This window comes from Stylophora pistillata, chromosome 1 (genome assembly GCF_964205215.1).
Source record: "Stylophora pistillata chromosome 1, jaStyPist1.2, whole genome shotgun sequence".
NCBI lineage: Eukaryota > Metazoa > Cnidaria > Anthozoa > Scleractinia > Pocilloporidae > Stylophora > Stylophora pistillata.
The window spans coordinates 9021861-9041997 of NC_142519.1; the positions used below are offsets into that span (position 1 = coordinate 9021861).

At 39.0% G+C, this 20137-nt stretch overlaps 1 protein-coding gene across 3 annotated transcripts; it reads left to right on the forward strand.

The window, feature by feature from the left end:
• Positions 1-1477: 1477 nt before the first annotated feature.
• On the forward strand, positions 1478-16300 carry LOC111326736 (histone acetyltransferase KAT6B-like). Of its 3 annotated transcripts, XM_088756454.1 has the most exons (17): positions 1478-1641; positions 1790-1904; positions 4105-4662; positions 5683-5800; positions 6160-6272; positions 7201-7282; positions 7489-7615; positions 8378-8449; positions 9358-9527; positions 9907-10084; positions 10253-10325; positions 10418-10507; positions 11010-11150; positions 11331-11424; positions 12461-12607; positions 13359-13443; positions 13886-16300. In XM_088756454.1, exons 3-17 carry the CDS (start codon positions 4138-4140, stop codon positions 14937-14939), a joined length of 3069 nt encoding a protein of 1022 aa, XP_088612580.1. In that variant the 5' UTR covers positions 1478-1641; positions 1790-1904; positions 4105-4137; the 3' UTR covers positions 14940-16300. The 3 variants fall into 3 exon arrangements, with proteins under 3 accessions (XP_088612580.1, XP_088612576.1, XP_088612581.1); XM_088756450.1 differs by lacking the exon at positions 1790-1904; XM_088756455.1 differs by lacking the exons at positions 1478-1641; positions 1790-1904 and adding an exon at positions 1935-3377.
• Positions 16301-20137: the final 3837 nt, after the last annotated feature.

The window sequence follows — 20137 nt, forward strand, 5'->3', positions numbered from 1 at the left end:
TTATCGGTGAATGACTATAGAACTTGACTCTCCTTGTTTACAAAAGGATCTGATCTGCGGCAATTTCCCAAACGCCTCACGGAAAGCAACATTTGCACCGAGTTTTGCCTCAGACCTGTGAACAATCATTAAACAAGTGAGTAACAATTTAGTTAGAAGTAAACCCAGTAGGATTCGTTAGAAACAATATCTTTTTCCAGTCCACATCTCAACAGTATGGGACTCATCCACCACAACTGCGGCCAATTTTCTGTCAAGAAAAGAGCAGTTATCTTTCAAAATGTCGAGGAATCGTTTCTCCATAGCTGTCTCAGCCGAACCGAAGATTAGCTGAAATTTTGCGACACGCAACTCGTCTTCCGAGATATCCTCTGTGGAAGCCGCCGGGATAACCATACTTCCGGCCTCTGCAATTTGGTCGTCATGCTTTTCAAAAGACAAATAACCAACACAGTTTGCCGCTATTCCCCTTCAATCGACCCAGCAACAGCAAAGAGTTGGAATATAAGACTTTTGCCGTATCCTGTCGGAAGAACCGCGAGCACATTTATAAGTAAATAGTCCACAGCGTTACGCTGTTCGGGCTTCAATTGCATTGTAAACTTCAAATTATTTGATAAATGGTCACAAGCCTCGTGAAGAACAACATCCTTTCTTTCCGCCATTTTAATTTTTTGTCTCTACCGGAAATGAAAACTAAGACTACGTCATGAAAAATTAAAATCAACCAATCAGCGCTTTGCGTCCAAATTTTGGACGCAGACATTCGATATTCTGAGACTTGCGTGCAGGCTCCCCTTCTTGTGTCCCCACGTCTGATTGAACGGGGAGCCAGTTCGCAGGCTAGCTTGGTTAATAAGAGATTTATTATACGACTGAAGTTCAAAGGGACACAAGTGCGGTATCATTCGGGACCATTCGGGACAGTGCCCGGTCCAATACTTAGAGAATATTGGACCGGCAATAGAGCATTTTGATTGGTTGATTTTAGTTATTGGCCCTTTGACGGCCCGAGTCGTGTAATAGTATACCATATTACCAGATATATTATTCGCTCAAACCAGCCTAAAAGTAAAAAAAGTCTACCCTCTTTTGTAACGGCTGTGACGGCTGTGACGGCGTCACACGCTTAAAGAACGAAATCGTACAGAATATATCGGGCATCAGATGAATTGGACAGGTCATTTGAAAATTTTCACGAAAACAAATATATAAAGTAATTTTCAACCGAAAGAATTTCTCCTTAAGGATATGGTTCACTAAAGTAAATTAATTTATTTTCTACAGCTACAAGTTTCCCTGTATTTATTTGCTTTGTCTTAAAATAAAAATCGTAGTCTTATTTACCATGTTATTTCTTGACAGAGGCCAACGGAACAACTCGCTAACAGCTAAAAATAGTCTGCTCGATTTTCTTGTAGAAGATCAGAACCCGGCTAAATAATTTATTTTCTCGCAACCAATCACATAACACGTTTAGCTAATTATGCAAGATGGCGTCAACTTGCTGTGTACGGTAGATATGTCTTTACTTGTTAAAATAAATTTTGCTTTGAACTGCATAACTAGGAGGTGTTCGATGGAAATTTGGCATAAACAGCTCTTGGAATTAATTTGAATTATATTTCTTCGAAGCTGGAGGTAAGCATTAATTCGTTCTTGTACAACATGTGTTTCTCTTTCAATGATAAACACATGCGATATGCAAAATCTCCCCCAATTGTCTCTTCACGTGGCCATTGTAAAGTTTCAGTTCGCCGACTGCCCTTCTTGTTGGCGATTTTTTCAGTGTTTGTATCTCGCCTGGCGAGAAAAGATATAAACTGAAAGACATCGAAGGGAATTTTAACGGCCTCGAAACCATACGACTCGCTTAACTGTGGTCATACGAGTACCGTACTGAGGTAACATAATGATGTGATATTGAGATCAGTTTTGAAGTTTATTCGTTTAGCCGGTTAGACGAGTTGTTTTATACTCTACAATCTTGAATGATATAACTGGCACATAGTCTAACTTATTCAATTGTAAGTCACGGGGTATTATTTGATGGTGCGATTTTAACAAACTTACTCGAGTTCCAACAGAGATGCTTGATATTTGGGATTTTACAATGTTACCTGACCATGCAAGTTGACATAACAAGCTTGATATTTTGAAAATAATCTTAGACTTTCGCGATGATTGAAAAATCACGCTTTGCGTCTTTAGGGGCAATACATAGTAATATCTCGAAAATCAATGTTGTTTCTCGTTGGTTGTGAATAGAAGGTTATTTACGGCCTCCACTGGATGATTCGACTTTGAAATATTTCAGGGTATTTTTATATTATTATGCTTATTATTTCATGTTCGCAATTATCATTTAACGTTTGCGAAACGTTTATTTTTCGCCATGTGGGGGATCGGACCATCTCTTCAGCAATCTCATTAAATTACATTCTCTTTTATAGAACACTTGTAGGACTTTCACTTATGTAGGGGTTTGTATTATGTTGTTGAGGACACCGGCGAATAATCAACGGAATCACATGTCCACTGCATTGTTTTAAACAAATACATCACAATTAGCCACATGTACCTTTTCTAAAGAAAATCTATTCTCTCCAATATGCCACCACCTACTCTTAGGGTACAGTCGAATGATCTGAAAAGATAAGAATGTTATCGCTCCTCAACACATATGTGAACCACACAGTGTCATTGTTCATCTAGTTTTATATCCTATTTTTAAACCATTGGTATAATAAGTAAAGTAGATGAAACTTGATGTTGAAGAACACTGAAACAGATGATTTGAAAAATTTTCTCAGTGTTGTCGAAATTATGAAGTTTTGTAAAGTTAATCTAATGCATGCTTTATTTATAATATTTTATTCCAGTGGTAATTTAAATTTTAAAAAATTTGGAAAGGATCTAACAAAGCAAGTAATTATATAGTAAAACTGACTTATGCAAAGTCACTTCTTTCCTGTTGTAATTAATTTTGGGGTCACTTTGTCTGTATTAATTTTTTTGCTGATAGAAGTGGACCTGTAAGTCAAAATTGTAAATTAGTTTTGGTAGTTTTGTGATATGAAAGAACATGTCAAAATCATTTTTTGGAGTGTGTTTCACTGTTTTCTTCATTTGAAGATTATGCAAATTTTTTACTCAAATTTGGCAGGTAGATTATAATATTATTGTTTTTTAAACATGTGAAGTTTTGTATAGGAGCGGATGAATGATCAGCCATATTGTCATGTTCAGCAGCAGCTGTTACATTTGCATTTAAAGCTTTCCCTGAAGACATTTAACCAAATGGATTACAAGATTATGATCACTAACAAATATTGTTGTTAATGTGGAAATTAGATGTGTGAATAAGTGGTTGAAAGGTATGAAATTTAAGTCAGTTTTATTTCTGTCATAGAACTTACACATGCAGTGTAGATATCATTTTCCACTGCTGATCATGTTATTTTCAATTGGTAGAAATGTTGAATGTCTAAATTGTACATATGAAATAATAGTCATACAAAATACGTGGTAAGTACAATTATGCATTGAAACATTGTATTCATTGTGAATTTATCTTGGCCACAGGCAATTTGTTTGGACCACGAGAAGGTTTGTGGCCAGTGTTTGGTCAAAATTTTATAACAGTGTGTTTTTTGTTTGAAAATCATGGTTGGTTCTCCTTGTATTATAATGGTTTTTTTTATTAATTTTGTTTGCTTTGTCTTTTTTTTGTCTTGGAACACTTGATATTTGTTAAATTCAAGATAGAATTATGTGAACTCTGGCTGATACATATGTTGAGTGTATTGTAGAACTTTACCAGATGGCTTCCACCCTGTTTTACATGATCATGGTTGACATGATAAAATCTTATCAAATTTCATGTTTCGCTAGGAGAGTATCAGTAGCTTTAAATCTGTAGTTATGTATCTCGACATTAAATACTCAAAGTAGAAGTAGATTTTACTTAGATCATTCATGGTAATCAAAGTTATTATAATAGACTGGATGTGGATGTGTCTTTTTTACGTTTCCTTAACTATAATTTGTAAATTTGAAAAGATTTTTTCTCAAAAAGTATTTTGTCTTTCTTTCATCTTTCAGAGTTGATCTGCCTGCAAAAAGTGTTGATTGAAGATGGCTCGGGGTAGAAGCAGTGTTGGTAAAGACAAGGAGAAGGATGGTGGTCGTCAGCCTGATCCAAAATATGCTCTTTGGATAATTGCTGCTATTGGTAAAGTCAAGGGACAAAAGCAACGTCCAAGCGAAGACAGAATTGCTCACATTCTAGAAAATGTTTATGGCTTGGAACAACAAGAGGCCTTGGAGCAGCTAGAACTGTGTGTTAAAACAGGTAGAGTTCTCAAGGTAGTGTTTAAGAACAAAGCATCATACAAGGACCCTGCAAAAGTACCAGCCCACATGCGTGGAATTGTTGAAAAACCCACCGATCTCCAAGGTTTCATCAAAGAAGCTCTGGAGAATATTGGGGATGAAAATGGGTGCACGCAACAAGCAATTCATAATTATATAGTGGATCATCATGCTGCAAGTTTAGAATCCACTGGTAATGCACGGATTAAAGAGTCTCTCAAAAAAGGTCTTGCTTCTGGAGTTTTCATCAAGGAAGGCAGATATTACAGGCTAGCAATCCCACCTAAGGTATATAAAAACTTGAATCTTTATTGTTTATTTTGAATAACGTATGATTAAAATAAAAAACATGAAAACTTTGAAGCTTTTCGAAGGATTTGTTGGTTTGTATATATGTAAATGATGAGGTGATAATACAATGGGTTTCAAAGCAAAATATAAAATAGCTATTAAAAAGTGAAGGGAAATTTATGGTTTACTTAGTAATTAGAATTGAGTGAATTTTATGCATGTGTTTATTCAGCTTTTGAATGCTTGTTTGTGGAAATACATGGGAAGACATACAGTGTATAGGTTTCTGTCAGCTTTTAGAAGAATACAGCTATAGGCATATAGTTTGAAATCTGAGATGGGTGCAATATCTACACAGCTTATTCAATGGTTCAACATAATCATAATATCCCCAAGAGGGCTCAGAAAAAATAAAAGCAATGAATGAAATGTCTGCTCTTATTTTATGTTAAACCATTGATTGAGGGGTTTATAATTCCACTGCTGTTTCATTTTGTAGTCTTTTGGCTTTTAGTTTTCAAAATACACCCTGGAGTCTATCTGAGCATAGTATATGAGAATATCATTATGGTCTGTGTGAGAGATAACAACAACACAAATGAAACCATCAAAGAGTTTTTATATGCTTAAAAGTTGTTGCTTTAACAGGCAAACCTTAAAAAGTGGAATAAAAGCAAAGTATAGATATTTTAGTATGGCTATTTCATTGCTTTTGCTTTCTGTCCATATTTTTGCCCTGCTCTACAGTTTTGCTTGTACTCATGTTGTAGTGGCAAAATAATAGGTACATATAATGCTATGATCCTTATATAATTAGTAAAACTGTATCCAAATTAAGCAGTCATTGGATACTGATATACTAGGAAGTCTTGCCAAAAGCAACTAGTTACATGTGGTTAACTTAGGTTTTCTTGGTAATGAGAGTTATATTGATTGTGTAAGTCATGCAAATGGACTGTAAGGATTTTTTAAAACACGAGTTTTGAAGGTAGACACTGTATTTCATGGCATTTTCAGCCCAAGAAAAAGAAAGTTGATGCCAGCACATATTGTGGGTTTTGCCTTGGGACAGCAGAACGCAATAAGGATGGTGTAGGAGAAGAACTTATTTCCTGTGCTGATTGTGGAAACAGTGGTAAGTCTCCATTGGCAAACCTACATTGTGTAATCCATCTACACCAGCAAAACATGTTTAGTTAAACAGGATTTAATTCAATAAAGATTAGAAACAGAGAATTGAAAAACTGAATTTTCCATAGTTTTCAAGTAGTCTCCAACTTGTATTTTCAATATGCTAAATTTGAAGTCAACAAACATTGGTTTTAGCAGCTTCAAAGAAAACAATTTTTAACTGTGTTAAAGCTTTGGAGTGAATGGGCTACTCGATAACTTGGTTTCTTTTATCATTGTTTGCTAAGAAAATACATGAAAAGCTTGGCTTGAAAGGTACATTTTGTATTTTTAATGGTAATGTGAGGTGCTATATGTTTCAAGGTCATCCATCATGTTTGAAGTACTCCCCTGAGCTGACAGCTCGAATTAAACAAGAACCTTGGCAGTGCATTGAGTGTAAAGTGTGCTTTGTTTGTCAAGATGCTGGCAATGCTGTAAGAATTTTTGCTATTCCTTCAAACAAGTTTTTGGATTTAACTGTAACTATTGTTGAATCTTGAATTTAATATGCACAGCAGTAATTATACTGTAGTGGTGAGGTGGTGGTGAGTTTTGTAGATATACCAACTGAGAATGCCAGATGTTGATGCAGGAGCTTATAAACATAACATGAGTTTATTTATTTATTTATTTAATCACTTTCACCAGAGTATGGTGAGGGTCGTACAACAGAGCGAGGCTTCAAATTAAGTGCGCTCAATATCCCACCCATCCCACCCCAGGGGAGGACATCCATCACACAGTAATCTCGTGTGTGGGAAATTAACGTCTCCTACCCCAACCCTGCGGGAGATGGGACCTCTATTTATTCATCCCTATCTGAGAAGACTAGAATATCTAACCATTTCTTGATGTTATAGAAAGGTAGCAAATTCTTCTCAATTATTTTAAGACCCTGAGTGTTGGTCCGGCCGGGGCTCGAACCCTCGACCTCCCGCACAACAGTCCAGCGCTCTATCCATTGAGCTAACTGGGAGTTCTTACTGTTACAATGTACATTTATATATTCACTTATATTGTAAGTGACAGTCTCCAAAGTCAGGCAGCCAGTCAGGCAGCCAGTCAGGCAGCCAGTCAGGTAGTTGTCCTGCTCACCCTAAGTAAGGTAAAGAATTTCTGCTTTGCTATGTATTAAATGGGTTGTTTTGCCTTCTTGTGACTTACTATTTCCCAGAATTAGTTGCTTTTGTCAAAAACCAGCAAAACTCCTCTATGTTCCCCAAAAATTGATTTAAAATATGATCCCCCTGCTTTGAACATACATCATATGCCATTACTAACATTGTTTTTCTGTACAATCTCTTGCAAAATAGGTGTTTTCTTTTCTTTTTGGCACGACTGACTTTTTTCCCTTCATTTCAGGATAACCTTTTGTTTTGTGATGCATGTGACAAAGGATACCACATGGAATGTCTTTCTCCTCCAATGACAGAAACACCCACAGGTAGTGACTCTTTGCATCACTAATAAGGTATCTCCATTTTTGTGTTTCTATTCAAAATGAATCCACATTACCTGTTAGATGTGTCATAGTCAACTTTTGGCAAATTTGCATGGTTTTTTGCTTTAATAGTAATGACAACCAGGCCAAAGAAGTGGTGTTATTTGTTTAGATATTGCTCTAGGGAGTATTTTTTGTTTTTCTCATAGGAAGTTGGGTTTGCAGAAGATGTAAGGTGAAAACTCCTGGCCGACGAAAGAAAGGGCAAGTTGAAACACCCATTACCAGTCCGCCACGCAGAAAAATTCAACCTCAGGCAACAGCTGAAGTGCAAGGGTTAGTAATTAGAGCCAGCACTTATTATTTACACTTTATAACTGTAAGGGTAAACTGACTAACATTGTGTCTAGAGTATTGCATTGAAAATACTTCACACTGCACTTTTCACCACACTGTACCTAAGCCATTGGAGTTCACACATATGTTTCATATGTTTGTTGTTGTTTGATTTATCATCTACGGGTTTATATCGAATTAATTTGATGACCTGCTCCCAGTTGGCTTGTTAGCTCAATTGGTAGAGCGCTGCACTAGTATCGCAGAGGTCAGTGGTTCGAGTCCCGTACAGGCCTGAAAATTTTTTTCAGGTCTGATTTTCACTATTGCTCAAATAGTGCTTTACTGCGAAGGATCGTTCTCATATACGTCTCATAACCGCAGTTCACACATATGTTTCATATGTTTGTTGTTGTTTGATTTATCATCTACGGGTTTATATCGAATTAATTTGATGACCTGCTCCCAGTTGGCTTGTTAGCTCAATTGGTAGAGCGCTGCACTAGTATCGCAGAGGTCAGTGGTTCGAGTCCCGTACAGGCCTGAAAATTTTTTTCAGGTCTGATTTTCACTATTGCTCAAATAGTGCTTTACTGCGAAGGATCGTTCTCATATACGTCTCATAACCGCAGTTCACACATATGTTTCATATGTTTGTTGTTGTTGGAATTTATTTTGTTGAGTAGTGCAAAATGTGCAAAACTAGTGTCCATTGTTTTCTTTCATTTTGCTGATTGCAAATCGTTTCTGTTTGTTGGACAGATCAAGTGTATGCCCAACGCCTGGATGTGATGGATCAGGACATGTAAATGGACGATTTACATCTCACAGAAGGTACATGTAATGTACAACACAACTGTTGTACATTTTGTGTATGCAAGGTCATTGTTAATGCCTCAGGGTGATATTCTTTTACAAAGTTCATGAATGAAACATTCTCTCTGCCTCCCTCCCCCTTCACCAGTTATAGTTCTGTCTAATTGTGCATAAAGATTTTTTCTGATTATAAGTTCCATTACTCAGAAAAACAGTGAACACATCCCAATGAGGTATGTTAGGAACTGCTGGGAACATCTACTTTGTATAAGTAATAATATGCTTTCAAGTACAATTTGGTGTCGAAAAGTACAAGTAAATTTTTCAAAGAAGTTAAGAAGTAGATATTACAAGACAGGTAAAATTTTGACAACGTGCATGTGCTTTTTCAAATTTGTACTTGTGCTGCAACTTTATGCTTGTATCACATGGAAAATGCTCTTTCAGCCAATCCGACCTGTGTAATTTTCGTCATGTATATTATTGTTGCCTTGATGAAATTGTATTCACATTGATAACACTGACAACAAGTACGCTGTTTGGATTAGAGCAGAGATATTCAACACTTGTGGCAAATGCCCTTTCCTATACCCTCGTAGATCATTGCAAGCAGAAGTGATGTCAATGTGTGATGTTATTTTGATATTTCCCCTCACCCTTTGGGATTTAAGCCCATCTACTCGTAGCACTCTTCACAGAGTCATCAAACACCAAGGCCTGTTATGGATATTTTAATTTATGTGTTATGATTGTCTTGAGTTCAACTTATACCCTTTTTTCAAGTTCTGTGCATGTATAGAATTTTACGATAACATACACACTCTTCGATGGATGCTAAAGCACTTCTATTTTTAAGTGTTAAGTATGGGTTATGTAACTAAAGTCAGCTTTCAGGCTGCTTACTTTTAGATGTCATTGTGTTGCAGTCTTCCAGCTTGCCCAATTGCAAATGAAGCGAAAAGATTTGATGATGATGCCAAAGCTGTTGATGAAACTCCTAAGAGGAGACCTGGCAGACCTCCAGCCTCCAGTAAATCAACGCCAATGACTCCACTCTCCCCCACATCTCCGAGGAAACAGCAACAATTACCACCAGGTCAGTTTATTTCAAAATCTTGCATGATGGTCTTTTGAATTTGATTGACAAGGTGACAAATTGGAGGAGTTCTCTGTGGCTTTTTTAGAAAGGAACTGTGAGTTCTACCTGTGAGCTGCAGTAGATGGCCCATATTGCATCAAATTTGTTTTGGATGTTGTGTGCCAAAATACATTCAAGGTGTTGTCAGAGAGTGACCTTAGGTTTGCCTCTTCTATAGAAGTTGCATTTTTCCGTGCACAACTTTTTAATATGTCTGGATGTGTATGTGTAGCTGGAAGGTTTTAGAAATTGAATTCAAGATGAATAGTGAGTGTCTTAAAAGTTTACCAAATCAATGCAGCCATTGTTTAGCTGTTCTTGAATTGTCTGTTCACAGGAGTAACAGAGGAAGATTTGGCTTTGTTCAAACAGGCTCAGGAGAAGGCAAATGCTGCCATGAACCTGGACACATCTACAACTCTTGTGCCAAGTACCCGATCCCCTCCATTAATCCAGTTTGGTCGTTATGAGATAGTTACCTGGTATTCGTCACCATATCCTCAAGAATATGCCAGGTAATTTTGGTACACATCTATCTACTGGCGGTGTACAATTTGTACTTGTTTATGTTTATAGCTTTGTTCTATAGCAGTTTCCAAGTGTGTTATTCCCAGATAATCTATGCTACATTTGCTGGTAACTTATTCTTTTCAAATGATGGCGTTACTATGAATGTCTTGCAGGCTGCCCAAACTATACCTGTGTGAGTTTTGTCTCAAGTATATGAAGAGTACCAGCATTCTTATGCGCCACATGGTAATTAAAACATGCATGTAACAACATTCTTTTCAAATTGTAATATTCTTTCACTGTGAGATTAAAAATGTTACTTTCTCATTTTTTTGTAGACAAAATGCAAATGGTTTCACCCCCCAGCAAATGAAATTTACCGTAAAGGTGAAATCTCTGTTTTTGAAGTGGATGGTGCAGTCAACAAAGTGAGTGCACGGTGAAACGCTCTACCACATGCAGATGTGTGCGATAATGTTAAAACGCAGAAAATGTTTGTTAGTATTTGCATGTACATGCGCCAGTTATTGTTCGAATTTAGTGCATTATTTTATAGAACTACACTGGTATGGATAAGGCAAATGTGTAATTATGTCGGAGATAAGTTGTAACAATACTGAATTCTGGATAAAAGGTTCAGGATTCATGTTTTTTTTGGGGGGGGGGGGGGGTTGAGAAACTTGGCTGTCTCAGTGTCTCTCTCCATGCAAGAATGGTTTTAAGATTTGCCTGGTGGTTACTTGGGATGGACCATTAAACAGTTGCTTCATTTGATTGAAACAGGGAGGCATAGATAGAGGTTGAGGCATGTAAACACCTTATGAACTATGCACGACACTGAGATCGGGTTTTCCTCCTTTCTGTACCCAAATTTTAATTTTTTTTTAGCATTTGTTTTTAGAAGTCAACTGTTTTGTTTTGTTTACGCAGATCTATTGTCAGAACCTTTGCCTGTTAGCCAAGCTGTTTCTTGATCATAAGACCCTGTACTATGATGTAGAGCCATTCCTGTTTTATGTTCTGACGAAGAACGACAAAAAGGGCTGTCATTTGGTAGGATATTTCTCAAAGGTCAGTTTTGCCAAATTTTTAGACTGAAGTAATTGGGACAGTTTTTCATACTGACTGACATCGTAATCGGAAACGTTTTCGATACAAACAAAGAATTTACGCAAAACTATGACATTACTTAATGCTGAGAAAGGCGTACAGTGCACTCCAGCTAATCTGTAATCATTTTTATTTCCTCAGGAAAAGTCTTGTCAACAGAAGTACAACGTGTCATGTATTATGACAATGCCCCACTATCAAAGACAAGGGTTTGGCCGCTTGCTCATTGACTTCAGTAAGTTCTGTTTATTGTTTATACAGCAGCATTTATTCTGTCACCATTTGGGCACCTTTCTTTGTTAGACTCCGGTTTGAGAGGTTCGGTGTCAAGCCAAGGTCGGGGATGTGTTGTGTCGCTGAGCAATACACTTACAAGGGCGTAGCCAGGGGGGTCCTGGGGTGCCTGTGACCCCCCCTTGGTAGGCCTTCTTTAGAGCAAACAACCTACAATATTCAGGTGGCGAAAACGCCATGACAATATCTTGGCCGTAAAAGCCATTGTTGAAAAGCCCACTTTTTTAAAATTTGTTTTTTTTGTAAAGTATTTTCGTCAGCGGCTCTTGTATTTAGTTAATATGGGCCTTCATGCCGCGATAATACGACTGAGCCCGCTGATACACGCAGGAAAGCAGCGGTGTAAATGGTGAGAAGCCTCTGTGACCCCTTCCCCCCCCCCCCGCTTTGAAAAATCCTGGCTGCACCCCTGACTTACATGTATGTATGTATTCGTCATCTTGCCTCTCTTCCCCTAAGTGGAGAACAAATGGCTACCAGAGAACTGGAAACTCGGCAGAACTCTTAGGGGCTTAGAGAAGGGGGAGGGGAACCTAGTGTCGGATCAGGGTCTTATGAAGGGGTAATTGAAAGGCTCTTGGATGCAGGTATAGCTGTATCATCCTATGGTTAAGAACCTTCAGCTTGGGCTGGTACTAGGCCTCATTACATGTACTTGGATGGTACACCGGTACTGAGAATTTATACCAAAAAAATTAACTCATCCAAAATTGTGTCGTGAAAAATATTTGGTAAACAGTGAGAATTCATGCACAGATCATACGGTTCAACGTTGCATAATCTTTGCATAATCTTTGCATAATCTTACCCGGTTTTCCCAGAAATATTACTTTTAGATGGAAGGGAAAATATAATGTTTTTTTGTCTGACTTGTCACTTCGAAGAATAATAGGCTCACCTTCCTCATTCCTGATATACCCTTGAAACAAAGCCAAAATAGATTTTTTTTTTTAACGTGATAACATTTGCCTTTCTAGGTTACCTCCTGTCGAGAATCGAAGGCCAGCCAGGCTCCCCTGAAAAGCCTTTGTCAGACCTTGGCTTGATCAGCTATCGTAGCTACTGGAAGAGTGTTTTACTAGAGTACTTGCACGATCATAAGGAAAAGCATGTAACCATACGAGGTGAGTGAAGTAACGAGTTAGTAATGAGCTCGACGCTGTTTGCTTTTTGTTGAAATCGATGTAGAAGAAGCGAGCTTCCTTTTAAAAAAGAAAAAGTTTCGTCACACTTTATTGACTGTATTAAGAAGTTGAGTGATTTTGTACAAAATCGATCACTTGTACAGTAAGATATTAAGCGACACTCTTAACCACAATCGCAGGTATGAAGTTTTGCCCGCCTTCGCAAATTCCAGGAGTTTTATTCGCCTCACACCTTGAACGATGACTTTAAAAGATCACGTTATCAGAAGAAGTTGAGTTGTAGAGGTGTCATGTACGTAGAATCTTTTCTCGCAATATCACGGATACACAAGTAAAGGATCTCTAGTTTTGATTTCCTTCGTAATGCAACATTTTATAAACTTGTGGGTTGCAAATGGGGATTGTAAAACACCAATTGGCAGACAGAGCTTAGTTGTTTTAGACATTCAAGTTGCTGAGCTAAATGTACAATGGAGCTTGCGTGGTAAAGGTTCGGCATGAACGTAAGTGACACGTGCGTGAAAGCAGGCATGTGCCGTCCCTTGCACGTGAGTTTTCGATGGCGGCAGCCGGTTTAGAACACTCATCTGGTTTCACTTATCAGACCGACTAGTTCTCTGTAACACAGTCAAGGCTACATCCGACAACGAAATGGGAAGTTCTCGGGAAAAAGTTTTGATATGTTTTGTTACGTTTGCTGTTGTTGACTAGGCTTCTGGCCCATTTGTAGGGATCAGTAAGTCGACCGGAATGGATCCGCATGACATTGCTGCCACTCTTCAGATACTGAACATGGTTCACAAAAAAGATGGAAAGTGAGTATGCTAACCTGGTGAAGTCTGGTTTGACAGTTGATCCGTGTGAAGAGACGTGTGCTTGCACAGCTTTACAAGTTCTAGTCTTCCCAAAGCTGCTGTTTTTATCATCAGCAAAAAGATATACATGTACCTTATCGGGGCAGTGTGACGATATCTCGAGTTTCTAGTGACGACTTGTTATTTTACCTCTAGCTTGAAGTCGAAAACAGATCATTAGTTCAGTGAGATAGAAGAGGCCATTACAAACCAAAACGCAACGAAGACGACATAAAATGGAGAAGTTTCAAAGTGATTCAGTGAATAAACGAACGTAATGAGTTGAGGTCAAATTTGTTTTATGGTGCGCAAACCATGACGCAGCTCCTTGTGGGTTTTGCCTTTAGAAACTAAATTACTCGCGATGTAACTGATCAAAAACTTTGATTTCGTTGACCCACAGGTTTGTGCTGTGTGTTAACCAACGCTTGATCAACACTCACATGGAAAAATTACGAATGAGTGCTCGCATCTCCTTGGACCCTGATGCACTCAGATGGACCCCCCTGGTGCACACTAACTTGGCACTCGTAGATAAAGAGAACGAAGCTGCAAACGGACATCTTGAGGGTGGAAAGAACGGTTCGGCAGACAACAAGGATGGTTCGGGGGACGCTGGTGATCGGCAAGTAGACGTGCTCAACGACAGTCACGTTGACAAGTCAAGAGATGGATTGGTTATAAACGGCATTGCTGGAGATGAAGACGAAAGTGCCTCCGAGGATGATGACGAGGGACCGATTATTCGGCCGAGAAAGCGCCGACGAAGTAATACGCTTTCCGACAGCGGCTCGGATAAAACTGAGGAGAAGGCAGCAGACGAAGTGGGAGTGTTGAAGAATGAAGACAAAACGAACGAGGAACAAGCTGGCTTTAACACTACAACAAGTGGAAAGCTGAACAGTGCAGAGGGCGAAAGTGGGATCGTCAAAAAGAAAATGAAGCTGAACGATGAAGAGTCGAGCGCTGAAGGCAGCGACGATTCAGCTGATAATTCAGATTCCGAAGATTCCTCCTCATCGTCATCGTCATCATCTTCGTCCTCGTCTGAAGACAGTGATAACGGCGAACCCATGGATGATACCGAAGATAACCCTTCAAGAGAAAACGAAGACATCCGAAAAGGTTCCGAGGATGGCACGAGCGAGTCTTCGTCCGAGATTAACAACTCCCCGGCGGGCGTTTACTCGGGATTTGGGAGTCAATTGGTTAATAGAAATCCCTTAGATACTTTAGCAGATATGGACTCTGCCTTCTCGAGATTGTCACCAACAAATTTCGAGTGTAAGGAGAGTAACAGATCGGACACTTTGGCGGTAGATCAAGATATGAACCCGGTAGTTGATTTCCCAGATACGGACAGTACGGCTCTCATTAAAGAATTGTCTGAGGAAGTGTTCTCGATCGGCGCCACGCCTTCTCTTGGAGGCCAGCATTCTTCCGACGACGAGATTTGAGGGGATTAGCCTGATGTGCTTTTTCGGCAGTGCAATTGTACTCTTTGTAAAAAACGCTGATTTTCTTGAATAATGCTATTCTCTTTTGAAGTCCTCGTACCCTTAAATTAAAACCATTTTTTCTTATTCAGTTGAAATTGAGATTGATTAATGAAACATTGTAAATTTATGGAACAGTTAAAACTTAACTTTGTTATGTTACATTTGAAACTTCAAGTTATCGATGCAAACGTATTTACAGTCAAACTAAGTGAAGCGTACCCCTCAAGATTACATTAATGAATTGATCATTTGGATATTGAACCCGCCAGTCGTTTCAAGAATGCAATAATGAATTGATTATTTGATTATTGAACCCGCTAGCCGTTTCACGAATGCAATAATGGATTAATTATTTGAATATTGAACCCGATCGCTGTATCCGTTTTGAAAAGGCGCGGATCTTTGTTCAAATTAGAAGTCCATTTCTGAAGTCCAATATGATTGTTCTACTTGACGAGGAATCCTGAAAATGAACAAACTGCACAGTAAAAACATTGCGAAAACAGTCATCGTAAATATTAACGAAATAAAAAAATCTTGCGATGGCTTCGCCCATAAACTATTTTTTTTTACCATGAATACACACAAGAATTTGTACAATTTCGTTAAGATGTAAATAGGCGAAAAAGGCTCTCGATAACATTCCATTTACAACATTTAGAAGAAGTTCTCCACAACACTCGAACTCACCTTCCCCGCTATGTCTGACGCCATGTTGAAATGGTTCCTGTACATCATCACATGTTCGCATAATCCAATCAGAAATGGACTTCTGATTTGAACAATGATCCGCGACTTTTCAAAACGAATACGGCTATCGGATTCAATTTTCAAATAATCAATCCATTATTGCATTCTTGAAACGGTTAGCGGGTTCCATGTTCAAATATTCAATTCGTTATTGCGCTCCTGAAACGATTCGCGGGTTCAATATTCAAAGAATCAAATCATCAATGTAAACCAGAGGGGTACGCTTCACTTAGTTTGACTGTAATCGTATTTCTTTTTTCCTCGTTTTGTATTGATAGTGGGAGCATAGAAATGAAAACTTGACAAGTACAGTGTAATTTAAACTGGGAAGATCATTTAGTGTTTTGTCACTGCCGGTGATTTATTCCATCCTAGATCCATTCCTTTGTGCCACATTTTCATGTGCATTTTTTAGTAACGTAACGTTCTTTGACACATGATTCCTTGTTTGTATAAAACAGTAAAATTAGAAAGTCTTTTTGGATGAAACTTTTGTAATGAACGCATTGTTGGATGAATGTTGTAAATTTTGGTTGATAAGTAGTCATTAATATATAATATAGATGATATGGTGGAGTGTAGAATGTTTGATTAACTCTTGTAGGAACGCAAATCGAGATGGTTTCTTGATGGATCGTGTGTTTTGCAAAGGCTAACACTAAGAAATCAACAGAGTGGAACAATAAGTATTTGTCGCGTCTCAATTCAGTTGGCCATGAACGGCTTCTGCGACAGCCAAAAATACTCCAGATGCCCTATTCTAGAGGAGAAAAAAGCTAAACAGCTAAATTTAAAGTTTGATAAATCCAAGAGTAGCCTGCAGTGCCGGCGTATTTTGGGCGCACGAGTGCACATATTCGTATTAGGCCGCCATCTTAGATTTAGCAACTGTGGAGGATTGGGGCGAGAAAATATTTGCCGAGGGAGTAATAGGTGTTGACTGGAAAAATGGCCAACGGGGGAGAGGGAGGGGAAGGAAAACATACGCCTGCCCGCAAAGCCTGTGATTTCGCAAAACGCCCCCTAATTAGCAGCGCTTTTCCGGAAATGTGCGAGCAGCCAATGAACATCGATTTTTGCTTTTACCGGATGGAAGCCAAAAATTTACTTCCGACAAAAACATTGACACACGTGTATTTGTCAACTTCGTGCGAAACAGAATCAATCGAGCGAGCGAGTATGTGAGTGAAGTTATGTCGGAAAGACGTCCTAACGACAGCTGTAGGATTTGCAAAAGCTCTTTTAAAGTGAAATTTGGAAATATTCCCGGCAAACAAGTGTACTCGTCCTCGGAAAACCTATCGCAGAGGAAGGACAGCCTTGGAGTTTTTTTTAGCAGAGGTTTGTAGTCAGATTAGTGTTGTGGCACGATCCTGCAACATATTCTGATCGCGTTCGCAACCCGTGTGGTCGAAAAATTCGCAGTCTTGGCCACTTGTTCGAGTTTGTCTAAGTGGGCACGACTCCAACGGTAAACTCCGTATCTAAAAGCACGAAACGCACACTAGCAACTCCGGAGAAAGCGAGCCCTTCATGGAGAAAATCAAAACTTGGTAGAGTTAATTCGCCAACAGCCAAGACGCTATCGCCGCAGTCATCTGGCAAATCAAGAAAATCTCTCGCATTTGGTGGAGGAAGTAGTCCTATACCGGTTTCTTCTACTCAAATGGAGGATGTAATGCTGATTAAGCTTAACCTGGATGATTTGCCGCAAACAGGACTTCAGGTAAAAGTTGTGTATGTGATTCCGTTAGGAACTGTGACTACGAGATTTCCCCGTGACGAACCAACGAAAAACTTGGTCAAAAACATTGCATGCGAAAACTGGTGTGAAGTGTCTAATGCTATCCTTAAACACAAAGATCTTGCCCCAGAAATAAACACTGCAATCCGCAAGGCTGTTTCTAAAGAATTCAGCGATTACCTAAAATGTAATAGTATGTTACTTGCCACAAATCCTGATGAATTGGCCGGGTTTTCGAACAAATTTTGTAAACTAGCACCAGCAAGGGATGTCGCCGTCAAACCCATTAAAGACGCTTCCGCCAGCTGATCTTGCACGATGCTTTTGAGCGGACAGACAATAATCACGGTTCTGTCCTCGTGTACCGGTTCACAAGAGCCGATACAAAAGACCGAACAATACACAACAGCTAACCAATGACTCCTAAACAAAGAAAGAACAATGGTAATTCCCTTGTGAACTGGTACACCAGGACAGAACCATAATCGAACCCATTAAAGACGCTTCCGCCAGCTGATCTTGCACGATGCTTTTGAGCGGACAGACAATAATCACGGTTCTGTCCTCATGTACCGGTTCACAAGAGCCGATACAAAAGACCGAACAATACACAACAGCTAACCAATGACTCCTAAACAAAGAAAGAACAATGGTAATTCCCTTGTGAACTGGTACACCAGGACAGAACCATAATCACACACGCAGCTTTCAAAGATAATATTTGCTTCAAGCGGATCAACAACTGGAAGATGAGGCTTTTACCAAGGCTTTTACCAAAGCCCGTCGGAAGAACTGCTGGTAAATCCCTTCCATGAACAAGAGAAGAAATGGCTTCCTTTTGTTCCGGGCGTAATAAAAGCGCTTCTGCGAGAGCGGCATCAAAGCTTAGCATATCCGCCATTTTCTCTGCAAATCACTCCCGCTCCCGATCGCGGAACGACTGGAAGAAAACTACTTTAGATGACAGGCATCAATCCAGTTTCAACCTACCGCACCAATCAGAGGCCCCGTCCATCTGGTGTACGGGTTTTGCGAAATCACAGGCTTTGCAGGCAGGCGTATTTTTTTCCTTCCCCTCCCTCTCCCCCATTGCCCATTTTTCCACTTAACACCTACTCGCTCGGCAAATATTTCCTCGCCCCAATCCTCCACAGTTACCAAATCTAAGATGGCGGCTTAATACAAAATGTGCACTCGTGCGCCCAAAATACGCCGGCACTGCAGGCTAATCCATGAGATGCGGATCAACTTAGTCTTGCTTTGAAACTAGACCGCGAGCAGGCCCTGACAAGTGCTTCCGCTCAACGCTGGTGACACGAGGAATCAGCTAGGCTCCTTCATAGTTCTTCGTCCGCCAGCTCGTCTGTCTTGGTTACGCCGTTTTAACCGCAGCGCCTGTATTTGAGGACATGATAACCGGCTGACTTCTATTTTTTATTCTGTCATCAGTGTAACGTTTGCGGATTGAATCCTCCCAAATTCATTCATCGCCATCGCTTTATTTCTCCGTCACAAAGAAAATACCTCAAGTATATGTGAAATTCTTGTCCAATTGCAGATTTTCAAATTCTTTTTATGGCACCGAGGCCGCAACAATAACTTTAAAAAGACGTGAGATTTTTTCTTTACAGAGCTTTTTGGTCGTTTTCACGTTTCTTTGAAGTTTGCAGCCAATGACGGACATATATCTCTATATCATTTATGTGTCAGATATTTATAGTAGAGCCTCAACAACAACAAAAGAAACAAAGCCAAAAGGAAGAGAAGAAATCAATATCCGTGTGGACATTAATTGCAAGATGTGACGTGTAGAACTGCCACCAGGTTTAAAATAGAGATTAATGATTTTGGGTTTTGATATGAGTAGACTTCATGGATTAAAGCGTTAAAACCTTTCAGTAAACAGCGCAGGCAGATGTTCAGAACCGTTGCTATGGGGCATGATAGTGTCCGAGGCCATTGCAATTAAAATTGAAGCGATATCAGAATCGAATTATCTGTTTTTGATCTAGATTTTTATGCTGATAAGCCCGACAGATTGTTTTACTTGAGCCATTAGGTCACAATAAATAAAAGGTTGGTAAATAAATTCTTTAATTTTTAATCAATTAGTGAGGATGGAAATTTTAGCAGGTAGTCAGCTGATATTTCCTTCAAGTGGTAAGCTGTGATGAAAATAAAGCTTGAATTGACGCTCTTTTCAATTACAGCAGTTTCCAGCCGAATATATGCGTTTACTCGATCAAGAAAAGTTCTGCTTCAAAACGTGCTTGTACAGCAACATTATGTAAATATAATCACTTTGGCAAAAATAGCTTATAAATGATTAATAAGTAGAAATATATATAGCAACACCGCCTAAAGCAAAAGCTTTGGAAAAAAACCTGACGTGATGTTCCTCTCATGTTCTTAATTTGCAGTTCAGCCCACTGACAATGTATTTTAAGAAAAACTCTTCATGTTTAGATCAGGTTTCTTCCGAAAAAACTTTTCTATTTTTATTTTACTTTTGTAAATTTGTTAATTTGAAATTTAAGGTTAAACACTTGAAATTCAAATTACCAGAAAGACGTGGCGAGGGCAAACGATTATTTATATTCCGTTGTCAGTAAACACGGCTTAGTCATCCCCAAAAAGACGAAATATTGTCCAAAAACAATAT